Genomic DNA, 15,136 nt, shown 5'->3' with positions numbered 1-15,136 from the left:
AATCACAGCTGCCAGTTGTTGAGCGCTTTCTGTATGCGAGGCACTGAGGTCGCTACATCAGTTCTTACTGATTTTTATAACAACTCTGCAAGCTATATTCCCATTTTACAGGTGGAGAAATGAATATTAGATAAGTTGCCTCAAGCCACTGTGCTAGAAAGTAGTGAAAGTATGTAAGACTTCCAAGCCTGAACTCTGAGCTGCTATACTATCTCACCTCTACCCAGAATTAACTGTCTGAGGAACTCTTAACTCTGGTCTGACTTGATTCCAAAGATAGGGGACATTTTTCTGGTTCAGAGCTTTATAGGTTCTATCAGTCCTGTAGCATCCTTCCTAGGGGTTAACAGCAATGATACGTGCTCTCTGTAAATGCATAACTAGTGTATACCTCCTTGACTTAGGCATGTTTTGTTCCTGAGGCCCCTACAGCAGTGTCAGCATTTACAAGAAAATCTCGTAAGGACTCCTTTTCAGCGTGTGTTAACATAATCTTATTTCCCCAGTTAAATAAGCTGCAAAAATCTTACTGTCTACTCAACTTGGCCTTTGCAGAGAAGAATAAACCTTCCTAAAAGCATAGAAAGTCAAGCAGTTAAAGGAGAATAGCTTTACATCAAACACCAGAAACTTGGCTGCATCATTTCTGGCAAGGTCCCTTATTCTCAAAAGGCTACTTTGAAGATAGTGGTGAAGGCTGTTTGCTGCCCTCTTGGACCTCGAGATCTGCCCTAGAGGTTAATATTTCACATGTCCTAGTTCATTAGCTCAGCTGAGACAGGCATAAAGTTCCAAAGGACAAGAAAGCACATTTCTGACCTGTACAAAGTGCTGGACACTAGCAAAGACATTTATGTTGCTTTGTTCTTGATTCTCCTTAACTCGCTTTCCTGTGTCTATTTTACGTGGCTCTGTCCGGAAAGTTAATTGATATGTTAAAGTCAATGGGCTTATGACTTTGAGACCAGCTGAAAAAATACAGGTTAAAATCAGTGGAATTAAAAAAAAAAAAAGTTAAGTGCAGCAGCATATATAGTAGGAAAGGGAACACAGATCATGTTCAGTTTGAGCCCAGTGACTTATTAGTGATTGATCTTGTGTTACCGAGTCCATTTCAGTATTCATAAAATAGATACACAGTCTATTCCATAGAGCTGCCAGGGTAAGTGTTTTAAGGACTTGGTAGGTTAGGTGTTTGTACCATCCCCCTTAACATTAAAAACAAGTCTTCTACCGTTTGTGGAATGGGGCTACCGTCAAATAAGTTCTTAACTCAAGTTATTCCTTTTACCAGCATTGAGACTGACCAAGAAAATATCTCTCTGCTCAAGGATAGTAGGTGAAAAGATAGACTGGGAGGGAGGTGGCAAACATGTGTCATGATATTGCTTTAGAACGCTGTAATCATTCATTAGAGTCATTGCTGATACCAATACACTCCTATTGGTGGAAAAGGTAAGGAGGAATAAGGAGGCACCAGCCAAATTCGTCCCTACACAAATTTGTCCCTTCTGAGTATTCCAAGGTTCTAAATACTTGCATGAATAACTTTAAGTGCTAAATAAACTATAGCAGATTGTTTTCTAGTGCAAAGGACATAGTCATCTGAAGATGACTCACACAGTCTTCTGGTATACATTTCTCAGAGCCTTCTCAGAAACCCAAAAACAACGTGTTGCAGAATCTCTCCTGGTCATCTGATTCTTGTGCCATGGAAAGGGCAAGTCCCCACATGGTTTGTATTAAGTCCAAAATCCAAGTTAGATATCTTTACTCAAATGGAGCTAATTTTATTGACTCAGCATAATTTCATTTACAACTTTCTATTCTATATTAGGCCTTAAAAAGGAGTCAAAAATGATGGGGAGCTGTTCGTGTGACCTTTTGTATATGTTTCTGAACTTTAATTAGTAATCCCTCTTTTATGATAACATCCCTCGTGTGTCTGTTTCCTGATTAGTTTCTGGTCCTTGATCAGAAGAGTCCCTGGGACTAAACCCAGTGAATGAGAAGGACTAGACCTGCTGGTTGTCCTACACCCACTTGTTCCCCTTTATTAAAAAATCCCTTAGCTTAATGCAATCTAGACACTTTCTTCAGCAATGCCTAGGTTTGGGAAAACAGTCATGGGAAATGGTAGGGCATCTTTTGGCCCCCAGGTCCCTTTTTCACACCCAAAGCCTTTCCAAAAATCAGTTCATTATAAAACCTGCTAAAGGTTTTATGAGCACAGCTGACAATTCTGTAACATTGTTGGAAGGATTATGCATTTGAATTTTAAACATTGGATTTAAGTTGATTATTCCTGTGGAGGGACCTAAGTCTGGAAGCAAGACTTCTGTCTACCACATGTCAAATGGTAACTTGGACATTTGGGAAATCTGTTCTCTTTAAACCTGTGGAGAAAGAATGTTTATCACTCTGGTATACACATAACTGGATGTACACTTCTGTTAAAATTTTTCGATAAACTTTAATGTTTCTTTGTAAGGGGATTTATCTTTGAGTCTTGGAGCCTATGGGCAGAATCTACCTTCCAATCATTTCAGGGAGCATGGATACATTTTAAATTGTATGGCCTACAATGGAGACCTGCCCTTGGCTATTACAACCCACCATACACATCCATTTTCTTCAAGGAATAAGCTAAGATGCTAAAGAAACCTTTTCTCCCTACTTTTTTCTCCCTTGCCCCTTGTAACTGCTCATCCCCAACAGTGAAAGGATATAGTCAAAAGATACCAAGTACCTTAAAATAATCCCAGTGCTGTGAAAAGTTGTAGTTCAGTATCTAACAAGAGAAATTTTTTGCTTTAAAACCAAGGTAGCACCACTCACTTTAGAGCTCTTCCATTTTGGCCCTGTCTGCCGACACCAGATTTGATGCTGGTTTTGAGTTATAAGGTTGTTACATCTTGTATCACTTTTATGACTAAACCACACACCACCATTCCCTCTCCCAAGCCCCCTCAGAGTGCTCTGTGGCACTTCTCAAATTCCATTAAAATACTCTCACTTTAGGATAAAACTTCCCATGTTTAATGAGCTAATAAGTCTTTTCTTCTCAGAAATAATATGTATGCTACAGAAAAGTATGGTATCAGCTTTAAAGGTGGGCGACAAACTCTTATGCCAGGTTACTTTCCAGCCAGAATTGGAGGGGAGGAAGGGAAAGTCTTCAGGGACAAATAGGTAACTGGGATGGGCAGGAAAATGGGGGAAAAGGGAGCTATGCTGATTTGAAAAGGGAAGGAGTCAAAACCAAAATGTTTTCTAAAAGAAATGAGAAGTATTGACGTTTCTATCCAAGAATGAAAGAAAAGGATGTTGAAGATAAGTAGGGGTAAAATACTTGAGTCTCATATATAAAGTGAAAAAGTCTCAATCTTTGTCCTAAATGCAAGGGGAGCCCCAAGATTAAGTAGGAAATCCTTCAATGTTATTCTAAAATTTAGGGAGCTTCATCATTTAACAACAAAAATCTGGATTATCCCAATTCAATAAACACAAGCCATGGACTGGAGCTTCAGGGCTGTCATGGGAGCAAAAAATGGTGGGAAAAGGGCTCTCAAAGAGGTGTAGGTATCTGATGCATGCAGTCGGATACCCCCAAAAGGATGAAAGCGAAGTAATTGGATTTGGTCAAGAGAGCCATTAGCAGCTGAAGTTGACTTGCTGTGACTAACGTTAAGATGAACAGTCCTATGAAGGGAAGGGGATATGAAAAGGTGGAGGGTAAGTGCCCATCAATTTTAGATGTTTAGATCATAAGATGATAACTGGAGGACTACAGGGTCACACAGAAATGTTTTCCTTATTTCTAAGATGAGATGAGCAACTGATAGAAGAAAGGGCCCACTGGGGAGAAGGTGAGGATGCAGGAGGATGAATGCTGATGTGTCTCCTTAGATCAGAGCTTATCTCACCTCCTGACATAGTTAATGTGGGTAAATATCCTCTTGATTTGGGATACGTTCTCTGAAATTAAGAAAATTATTGTTGGCTTCCTGAAATTAGAAGAGTATGGATATGACTAAGAGATTTATCATGTTGTCAGGAAATAAATCTTGGAACCATGAAGCCAACCAAGGCACACAAAATAGAGGTGGTGTATTAGTTTCCAAGGGCTGTCATAACAAATTACAAAAAACTGGGTCACTTGAAACAACGGAAATATATTCTCTCACAGTCTTGGAGGCCAGAAGCCCCCAAATCAAAGTGTCATTGGAGTTCGTTCCTTCTGGAGGCTCTGAGGGAGAGCTCATTCCACGCCTCGCCCTTAGCACCTGGTGGACATTGGCAGTCCTTGGCGTTCCTGATTTGTAGATGTATCAATCCCATCTCTACCTCTGTCTTCATATCACTTCCTCCATGTGTCTCTGTGTCTCAAACTTCCCTTTGCCTTTCTTTTATAGTGACATTTGTTACAGAATTTAGGACCCTCCCTAAATCTAGGATGATCCCATCTCAAGAGCCTTAACTTAAAGACAATTGCAAATACCCTTTTCTCAGATAAGGTCACATACAAGGGTTCATGAGTTAGGACTTGGATGTATCTTTTTTGTGGGGGGGTGAGGGGCACCCTAAGTATATAATAGAGCATCTCTGTAGCCAGCATGAGGCTTCCCATGTGAGACTCATCAGCGTAGTGTTTAAGGAACTCTGGCTTGGGGCCAGACAGCCTGGGTTGGAGACCTGGTTTCAACTTAGCAGCTGCGTTGTTTAAAACCTCTGTGCCTTGGCCTTCCCTCTGGAAAAGTGAAATAATACTGTATCATAATACTCATAGAGTTACCATGAACGTTCTGCAGTTAATACAGTTAAAGGGCTAATAGTGCCTGGCCCCCAACTAAATCTTGAGTAAATAAGGCTTTGAGTCCCCTATAGTCTTCACCTGTAAATAGACTGTCTCCCAAGCCACCTACCAGTCAGGTGTCTCTGGGCAAAATTAACTACTAATGGGACTTCCCTGGTGGTCCAGTGGGTAAGACTCCATGCTCCCAATTCAGGTAGCACGGGTTCGATCCCTGGTCGGGAAGCTAGATCCTGCATGTTTACCAAAACTAAGAATCTGCATGCCACAACTAAGTAGCCCGCATGCCACAACGAAGATCCCACATGCTGCAACGAAGACCCGGCACAGCCAAAATGAATAAATAAATATTTTTTAAAAATTCTTTTTAATTTTTAATAAAAAAATTAATGACTAAATCTTCAAATGAAATAATTCAGATAACATTAACCATATACAGATTTGTGTAATTGTGTATGTATGTATTTTAAAAGACTGTTAAGATTATAAAAAAATGAAGAGAGCTTTTGGGGGTAGGACGAATGTACCAGCCCATTCATGGTCTTCACAGGATTACACCACCATGAGTGGCTTTTCTTTGCTTTAGCCTTCAGTTCACGTCGAAAGTTAACCTTCCCTAGCGCTCTCAGGAGCTGTGTAGAAATTTTCACTCCTGGGAGGTGAAAGAACCTTTTGAAATGTTAGTTTTGACTTCTGTGTGCTAGCAATGACGACTTTTTTTTTGTTTTACCTACTGTGGTACATAGGCGAGCTTTGTGGAGCACATACCAAAGGGTTCTGAGGATAGTAATACTAAATAATAGCACCAAATATGTACAATGAGACACCCCAAAAATCCATTCTTTCCCTGATATGTGCGCTAGTGTCAAAAATGGATGGCTTTTAAAATATAGTGCTTAGATAGCTCTGGAGATCATGTGCAGAATCTTAATACTTAAAAAATATTTATCTATGAATAAGATAAAATTCATAACTCTCCTCATCACTCTCTATATAGTTACATGATTTTTTGAGGAACCAGAATTTTTTTTTTTTTTTTTTTTTTGTGGTACGCGGGCCTCTCACTGTTGTGGCCTCTCCCGTTGCGGAGCACAGGCTCCGGACGCGCAGGCTCAGCGGCCATGGCTCAGGGGCCCAGCCGCTCCGCGACATGTGGGATCTTCCCAGACCGGGGCACGAACCGGTGTGCCCTGCATCGGCAGGCAGACTCTCAACCACTGCGCCACCAGGGAAGCCCAGGAACCAGAATTTTTAATGCCCAATTTCAGATGCCAGTGCAATCTTCTCAGCTCAGCATTCAATTTATTTAAAACTTTGCTATGAAAACTTATTCATCTACGTGTGACACGTTTTGATCCCTATCTTTAATACTACATTTTTATGCCAAAGTTCCAATATGAATTTCTGAGCTAGATAATAACATTATTTTTAAATTTTAATGAGATATAGTTGATTTACAATATTATATGTTTCAGATGTACAACAGAGTGATTCACAGTTTTTAAAGATTATACTCCATTTATAGTTATTATAAAATATTGGCTATATTCCCCATGCTGTACAATATATCCTTGTAGCTTTTTTATTTTATACATAGTATCAATAGTTTGTACCTATAATCACATTAAATGTTATCAGATATCAACTACTTAAAGGAACATCTGGTAAATACCCTCTTTGTATTTTGGAAACTACAAAGGAAACAGTCCTACCCACTCCCCTGCTGTCAGAGTTCAGTCTAACAGAGAAGAAAGAACAAAATGAGTCTGAAGAACTACGCTCCCAAATCACGGGTTGTGGGCCTATTAGGACATGAAGTCTGGGTTTGCTATGTTATGATCTCATTATGCCTCTAAACTCTGCCCACAGGTGTCTGCAGCAGGTTATGTTTGTTTGAGACGTCTCCATCGGGGATCGCTGGGTGTCACTAAGTGTCTGCTGGTGCTGGAGTTGGCTGTCTGCCTCCTTGCCATGTCTAACGAAGCAGAAACGAGTGCAACTAATGGTCAGCCTGACCAACAGGCCGCACCAAAGGCACCATCAAAGAAGGAAAAGAAGAAAGGTATGGAGAAGTCCTCTTGAGGCCAATGAGGGGAGCTAGTGGTGGTTACCAGTGACGAAGTGTGACGTTCAAGGCAAAGTAAGAGCTGGCCCTTGCCTTAATTCAATCTCAGCCAAGTGTCAACTTTTCCTAAACAGGAAAGTAAGACTTTGGCAGAGGAGATTGGTCCGATCCATATACAATAAGACGTATCTCTGAACTCTGTGGTTGCACCAATTTGGGTCCTGCTGGGAAGCTTTCATACATCTTGTTCAGTTGGGAAATGCAACTATCAAGTATTACATGGTTATCTTTCAGTAACCTATATACCACTTTGCTTTACTGAAGTAGCCGTTTTAGAAAAATCAAGATCTTTATTTTATGAGACCCTCTTCTTTTGACCTGAAGTACCACTAGAAAGTGTCAGCATCCTTAATCATTCATAGTTTGAGAATATGCCGTGATTTCCTTGCCTTTCATGTCCACTCTTTAGAAATGGGAATGAGAAGAGAAGCAAAAGAAGTTATAAAGATGGATAATTATCTTAGTTATTTCCAAGGGAATTTACCCACAATTCTCTTTCACTTTATTGACAGTTCAAAGATGCTAGTAAATTGTGCAGTGGCTTATTTTCCTTTCATTAAAAAAAAAAAAAAGTATTATCCTCCTTATATTCGTTTTAAAAAATATTTTTAAAACGATGCTGAAGAATATCCCCCAATCCCATCTCACATATTCCCGTACGTTTCCCATAACTCAGCCCATTCTGCATCTTTAAGAGTTTATTTTCTCTCCGCCCCAATGCCATACACAGTTTTACACAGTGTGATTTTTTTTACTCAAAGGAAGTAAGGATAAGGGTAGAATATTGCATACTTGATCAATTGTAGAATAATCAAGATATTTACTACTCAGATTTTTAGATCCTGGAACATATTTAGTCATACCTGGGGCTGATATTTCAATACATTTATAAACTTTATCCTCTATTTCGTTCTTTTCTCAGGCACTGAAAAGACAGATGAATATCTTTTGGCCAGATTCAAAGGTGATGGTGTGAAATACAAGGCCAAGCTAATCGGCATTGATGATGTGCCCGATGCAAGAGGGGATAAAATGAGCCAAGATTCTATGATGAAACTAAAGGTAAAGGGGAAAAGCATACTTTGTCTCTATCATAAGCAAATATGCAGCAGAGGAAATGATATTAGAAGTTTGTATTTACCTATATCTCAATTATTTGAAAGAAAAACTTTTCTAATCACGTAATTGATCCAGCGGTGCTGCATTTTATGAGAAGCCATGAGTTTGTTTGCATATTCTGAGTGCTGTCTAGAGACCTGATTTAATCAAGTGTAGCAGGACCCTAGATGCCTTTTCCTTTGAGCAGACCAAATTTCTGAGCCTGGAAGTATTCAGGTAAAATTCAGGAGTCGGCTTCAAAACTGGTGTTCTTTAGTGTTAGCCCTTTGGTTTTTTTAAATTTTTAAATTCTAATACTGCCATGCCGTGAAACTAATTAAGGAAGTAATACTCATTAAATAAGACAAGGCCTAGAAGGAACATCTTTGAATATGTTTGAAGATCTCTGGTGCAGTCTTCTTGTCTTTGCCAGTGACTATTCAGAGGCCAAGGGAATGAGGACTTGTCCAAGTTCACAGAGCTGACTAGTAATTGCCTGGCTCAATGTCTTCTATTTCATCCTGCTGTCTCTTATGAAAGATGCCTAATCCTTTCATAGATGGTAAACCAAGCTGAAAACAAAGCTGATTGCCTTTAAAAATGTTAGAATCAGAAGCATCATAGGGTTCTTTTAACTAGATTTTCCTCGTTTTCCCAATTTCATCAGGGAATGGCGGCAGCTGCTCGGTCTCAGGGACAGCACAAACAAAGGATCTGGGTCAACATTTCTCTTTCTGGAATAAAAATCATTGATGAGAAAACTGGGGTAAGAATTCACTGACACCTTTCTGACCGCCTGAGTCTGACAAATAATTTGTGACATAAATTTCAGCTCCCCTTTTCCCTTTTCAAAATTCTGTAGGGGAAAAAAAAATTACGTATTACTGCACTTCTCCAGAAGTAAGAGGCAAAAAAAACAGATAGGGTAGGAGGTGAGGGGTCAAGAAACTTTATTTTGAAACTTATTTCCTATAATAGATGCGAACCTCAAGTCTATTAAGTCTAACCTAAACACCGGTATGCCATAGATATCAGTTAGGTATTTTTTGGACCAAGATATACAGCACGAGATCAATCCTAACCACTGGTTTGTGATGCTATCATAGATCTATGTATGGGTCTCATTTTAATATAAGGTCACGGGTGAACTTACTGGCTAACCAAGCAGAGAATACTATCTGAAACACATCTTCCATTTTCTCTCCTTCTCTCTTTTCCCTTCCTCCTTACCCCATAGATGTAAGCTTGCTCATTTTTTGTGGTTACTCTTATTCTATCACATGAACAGTCTTGCTTATTTTTTGTTTGTTTGTTTGGGCCTTATCAAAAGCTATCATACTTCCAGTCTTCTTTTCCCTCTATTAAATACAACATCATCAGATTCATCTGCTTAAAATGTTTTTCATTGCTGCACAATAGTTTTGTATCAGGATACTGTGGGAAGACCTCAAGTTACTATTCAGCCCTTCCTAGAGATTCCCATTATCTAATATGCAAAATCCATTGGTCAAACTTAGGGCCCTGGAACCCGGGTACACGCTCACCCACCCTGCTGTCCTCATGCACTGCTGTCTCCACTGTCCCTTATCTCTTGACTCTTGTTTTCACAAGCCTGCCAGAGAATGGTGGCACTTTTCCCACACAAGCATTCTCTCACTCCCAAACCTCCTAAGATGCCCAGTCTAAACTTTTCAGTGGTCTTAGGTGCTTGGAAACAAAAGCCAAGACACATTCTGAGCATCTACAAATATGCATGAAGAGTTGAGCCCTACCATCTACTTGAAAGGGTCAAGAGAAACGGGGGAGGGGAATAGCAGGGGAAGCACTGCTAAACCAATAAGCCCTGCCACATGAAACTCCTGTATAATGACGTGGACATCTGTGTGATGTTGACAAATACTTGATGACAGAATCTGGTGACTTCCAGAATGTATTGGGGGTAACTGTCCCAATAATACTTAGGAGGGTTCTCTGGCCAGTCTGAGGCAGTCAAAGGATCCTTGTGAACACTCCTCTAGCTTAATTATGCCATTCACTTGAGTTTGTTGAGTTGAGAAAGTAGACCTCCCTGGAATGCTTTAGAGGTGATACGTTCCATCTTCGCTTTAGAAATCCTTGGTCTCCTAATCCTCAGTCCTTCCTTGCGATGTGGCATCACATCTTTGGGATAGAGAGAATCAAGTATAGATAGTTTAAGAAGGATCATTCTTTCTATTTCTGTTTTCTACTCTTTGTTGTTAGGTTTTTTGTTTTGTTTTCCCCTTTTGAGCCTTTCCTAGCAACGATAAATGTAGCAGTAGCCTTCAACCAGGAGTGAAAAAATCTTCAAATGTTTTAGCCTTCTCGTATATGCCTTGGTATCTGATGCTTAGTTGTGCTCCAGAGAGAATCTACAAATAGATTCTAGTTTTCTCAATGCACCATTTTTGATGTCCCTTTTTTAGGTAATAGAGCATGAACACCCAGTAAATAAGATTTCTTTCATTGCCCGTGATGTGACAGACAACCGAGCATTTGGTTATGTGTGTGGAGGGGAAGGCCAACACCAGTTTTTTGCCATAAAAACAGGGCAACAGGTAAGCTCTAAGCCTTGAGGTATACCTGGAGGGGGACTTGAACATGAGAGTGTGTGTCTCTCAACTAGAGAGCTTGCTGGAAACAATTGGATGTAGGAGGACTAAACAGTACCTCAGAGGATGACTATCTTTAATTAGTCTAAGGAATCTTCTTTAAATGTCATTGATACCCATGTAGTGTGTGGCACAAGCATTGTTAGAACGGACCTTCTCATAAGATCATTGCTGATTTTAGAACGATAGTCAATTATTCCCAGAAATCTTGAGAGGACTTGGAAAATTATCATTGTGCTTCTTGTTTTATCTAAGTATTTTATGTATCTGAGGGTTGGGGTGGGGAGTGGTGGTGATCTTCCACAAACCAGGGGAGGGTAGGAAGGAGCTTTAAGAGAAAGGAAGGAAACATTACTAATCAGAACTGATGGGGGACAAAGGGAAGAAAATAGTAAGATTAAAATTCTGATAAAGATGCTTTCTCTTGCTTCAGGCTGAGCCACTAGTTGTTGATCTTAAAGACCTTTTCCAAGTCATCTATAATGTAAAGAAAAAGGAAGAAGAAAAGAAAAAGGCAAGTACTATCTAATACAGGCTCTATTAGACTTAATACAACATTCAAGACCATGTCTGAACATTATGTGAACACATGGCCTGCCTGGAGTGTTGGCATCTATGTAGCTCTTCAAAGTATAGAAAGTGATATATCTTTTGTTCTTCCCAATAGGGCAATGTTTGGACGTTATAGTTAGGCCCTTCTGATTTCTAGTGCCTGACTCTTGTATTTTCTCCCTATAAACTTCACATCGATTCCAGGACTACCAAGTCCAATAATGCTATTCAAATCCAGTATTGATATGAAAAGGGGAGGAGAATGTAGGGCAGAAATAATATGCAAGACTCTCTCTTGCTTTCTCTTTGTGAACCCATAGGTATATTTATTCCTTTATTTAATTCTCTTTAACTATAATTTACTGAGATCCCTGAATTTGTGTCTTTCTTTTTAGATGGAAGAAGCCAGCAAAGCAGTAGAGGTAAAACCGCATCTTTACTTCTCGTGAATTGCACGTGTGATGTGTATAAGCCCTTGTTTGCCACCTGCCCAAGCAGGCTTCCCTTCTAGTTTTATTCCTATGTGTTCATGACCCTTCTGGTCGTAGAAGATGTACAGTTGAATGAGTAGTGCCAAAATCTAAACTTCTTAGCAAGCCAATACACTAGGAAATTAAACTGTGTAGGGAAAACTCACCAACTAAACCTTTAATATTTGCCATCCTTTCAGAATGGGAGTGAGGCCCTAATGAATCTTGATGACCAAGCTTGCAAACTGAAATTGGTACGTATGTGATTTTTTATGATTCTTACTTACCTGAACACGGGATTTGCTTCCTAAAGATGTTGTTAATAAAATCCAGTTGCGACAACTCTTTCCCTAACTGTTAGTATAACATTTATGTCAATATACAAAGTGATCTTTTTAGTAAACACTTCTGAATCAAATCCAAATACTTTTTTAAAAGTGTACATCAGATGGATTTGTTTGGGGACTTGTCTACACTTTCTGACCTAAATAACCTAATATCAAATCTGTATTAGTTAAGTGAAAATCCAGCTGTGACAACTATTTTCCTAAACTTTAGTTTAGGCAACAATTACAACAATATACAAAATCATCTTTTTTAATAGACACATCTGAATCTAATCAAAATACTTTTTTAAGGGTGTTGACCAGATGGATTTGTTTGGGGACATGTCTACACCTCCTGACCTAAGTAGTCCAACAGTAAGTGTCTGTTTTTAAATTTGCAATGTAATGGAAATGACATCTATAACTCAAACTGGCAATTAACCAGAAATCTTGAGCATCTCATTGAAACTTGGAAGGTGACTGCTGATTTTTCTGCATAAAGTGTAAATGGCTACTAGAACAAATTTGCATCTTAAGTCACCATGGGAGCCTATCAGCACTACTTCAGATACATTAATGTTGCTTAGAAGTTAAATCTGAGCAATAGGTCAGGCAATGTAGTCCGTCTGGGTATTACTTAGGATCAGAAGGAGGAGTTGAATATTAGTCCTTGGTGTAAGCCTCCTTGAAGGAAACATGTTTGTTAGATGACTAATTGTATAGACTCCTGGCCTCTTCATTTTTTTTTTTCTATTCTTTCTGTCGTGATTTAGCAGCATAAGCTTGGTGTAAAATAAGACTTAAAACAAGAGGCTCAGTTATATTTAACCAAAGCTTGTCTTTGTTAAAAAAGTTGCTCATTCTTTACAGGATATTATAGTGTATCAAGTCTTATTATTGATTGATCTGTAACAACTCTGTGAGAATGGAGCAGTATTTTTCTTTACAAATAAGGAAATGGTGATTCAAAAAAACTCTCATTTACCCAAGCAGAGGTCCAGTTTCAAGGCTTAAGCCTAAGTCTCAGACCTTCCAAAACAGTCCTTAAGTGAAATTACTTGTAATTTTGAATGACTTCTTACAACTTATTTTATTTATTTAACAGTTTCTTGAGTACCTGCTGTTTGCAGGGCACAATATCAATGACATCATGGAGTTTACTGTCTAGCAGGGAGACCAACATTAAAACTAATCACAAAGCCTAACAGTTGATGTTACTTACAAGGTATTTATCCAGTTTAGAGGTTCAGGTAATGCCTCTGAGTAAGTGAGTTTCTGGACTTGAACATAAAAATGAGAAGGCAATAACTAGATAAAAAGGGTATCAGTCTAGAACGTTGGGGAGAATGTTTATCTAGGGGTCTCTTATATCAGGAAATTATCAAGCAAGCCTCTGTGACCAAGAGGGTCATAGGAATTAAAGCAGCAGCAGATTGAGGACTAAAAGTCTCACTTGCTGGAGTACTGCAGAGAATGGCACGCCTATGCAATTTCACACATGCCCAGGCCCAGTGAGACGGGTAGGATCAGGGACTGCAGACCCTCTTCTCTACCCCTCCTTTTATGAGAATCACAATGCATAATATAACGTTTAGACATCCTAAAAAGCCCGCATTAGAGAAGCCCATTTAATGTTCTTTCAAGTAGTGAGTCCTAACTCATTTGTCTGTAAAACTTTTTGTAAAACCTTATGTTTGTCTGTAAAACATAAAATGTTTTTCGTAACATTTGTTACCATTGTAAGGATAAACTTTTTGAAATACCAGATTAGATAATCCTGACAGGTCCATCGTAGATCTGAGGTTTTTTGATTCCTAGGCAACTTTGCCCCTCCTCCGTGAGTAGCTCCCAAAGTAAATTGACATCTGAATGACCTTCATTCCAAGTATTACTGACATTGAAACCAGTAGTATATTAAAAGAGATCAAAACACTCAAGCTGTGATGTAGAATTCCAGTGGGATAGGCAAGGAGGCACTGACTGTTTAATCTGCATCTGTAGACTTCTAGAAAGTTCTAAAAAAGGAAATGAAAAACAACACGAGTAATCTTGAGTCTCATTCTTATGAGACCTTACGCATTCTAAGAATTTTTGGCTTGTTGAAATAAAATGCAAGTTTTAGCTAAACTAACAATAAATTAAAATGATAAATACCATCAAAGTGATGGTATCTGATAAGTAAAAGAATGCTAATGGCGCTAATTATGTGCTAGTTAGACTTTGCCAGTGTGTTCTTACATACTGACTCCATATTCATAGGTCACAAAATAGATTTATCTCTACTTGATAAAACCAGCATGTTTAAAAATTTTGAAATCTCACATCAGTTGCTCTGGAAGAGAGGAAGAAAGGCAGAAATCTAAATTAGCTAGACCTTATTAGTGGTTCCCTAACCCAGCTACCCTTCCCCCAACATTTATACAAAATAGTTTTCTGCATTTCAAGTAAAGCTCATGTTGCAAACTAAGTAGCATACCTTAGAATGTAATTTTTTTCACCAAACCACTTGAACAATATTCTTCCATACTGTATCTCAAAAGAAAAAGGAAAGAGGAAAAAGACCAAAAAGACATGATCTCTAACTTTAAAAACTTGACCATTTGAAAGCATGGTTATTATGAAAAGAACATAAAGTGTGGTTTCCCCATTAAATCTGGTATGGGGATAGGTATCAGGGCACAAAGCACAGTGTCATATATACGTAAGATGCCATGGGTGGGCACAGGTGAAGTTGAAATAGAAGGATCAATGGGAAAAAGCTTTGTAAGGAACCTGAACTTGAGTAGGGTCTTTGAAGTATGTAGGAAAATAGAGTAGTAGTTAGGCTAAAAGTAAAGGTCTCCTGGTGGGTCATTTTGAAAGTCTGGCTAATGGAAATTATTTTAATACTGGGGAGTAGCAGGAAGTCACTGAAGGCTTTGAGTAGGGAGGTCCAGGATTTGGTAGGCTGGAATGGTTAGGCAAGATGAGCTACCTGCAGAAGAGCTAGGCTAGAACTTAGTATTTTAAACCTTGTCTGTGCAGACACACCTTCTTGGTTGCCTGCTTGACCCTCTTACTGGAGCCCCTTAACAGCAGGGACTATATTTCATGCTCAGTTCTTGTCTCTCTGGTGCTTACAT

At 39.1% G+C, this 15,136-nt stretch overlaps 1 protein-coding gene across 2 annotated transcripts in view; it reads left to right on the top strand.

Annotated features, from left to right (window-relative positions):
- Positions 1-15,136, top strand: part of DAB2 (DAB adaptor protein 2) — a 51,807-nt gene that overhangs the window by 23,576 nt on the left and 13,095 nt on the right. For both annotated transcript variants that reach the window (XM_065873419.1, XM_065873420.1), the window contains 8 exons: positions 6,683-6,875; positions 7,861-8,000; positions 8,704-8,802; positions 10,481-10,612; positions 11,100-11,180; positions 11,614-11,640; positions 11,889-11,942; positions 12,327-12,389. In XM_065873419.1, coding sequence (XP_065729491.1) covers positions 6,785-6,875; positions 7,861-8,000; positions 8,704-8,802; positions 10,481-10,612; positions 11,100-11,180; positions 11,614-11,640; positions 11,889-11,942; positions 12,327-12,389 — 687 coding nt within the window. In that variant the 5' untranslated portion in view covers positions 6,683-6,784. The remainder of the gene's footprint in view (positions 1-6,682; positions 6,876-7,860; positions 8,001-8,703; positions 8,803-10,480; positions 10,613-11,099; positions 11,181-11,613; positions 11,641-11,888; positions 11,943-12,326; positions 12,390-15,136) is intronic.

Source organism: Phocoena phocoena, chromosome 3, assembly GCF_963924675.1.
Source record: "Phocoena phocoena chromosome 3, mPhoPho1.1, whole genome shotgun sequence".
Lineage (NCBI taxonomy): Eukaryota > Metazoa > Chordata > Mammalia > Artiodactyla > Phocoenidae > Phocoena > Phocoena phocoena.
Note: the sequence above shows the minus strand (reverse complement) of the source record. Positions and strands in the feature narration are given on the sequence as shown.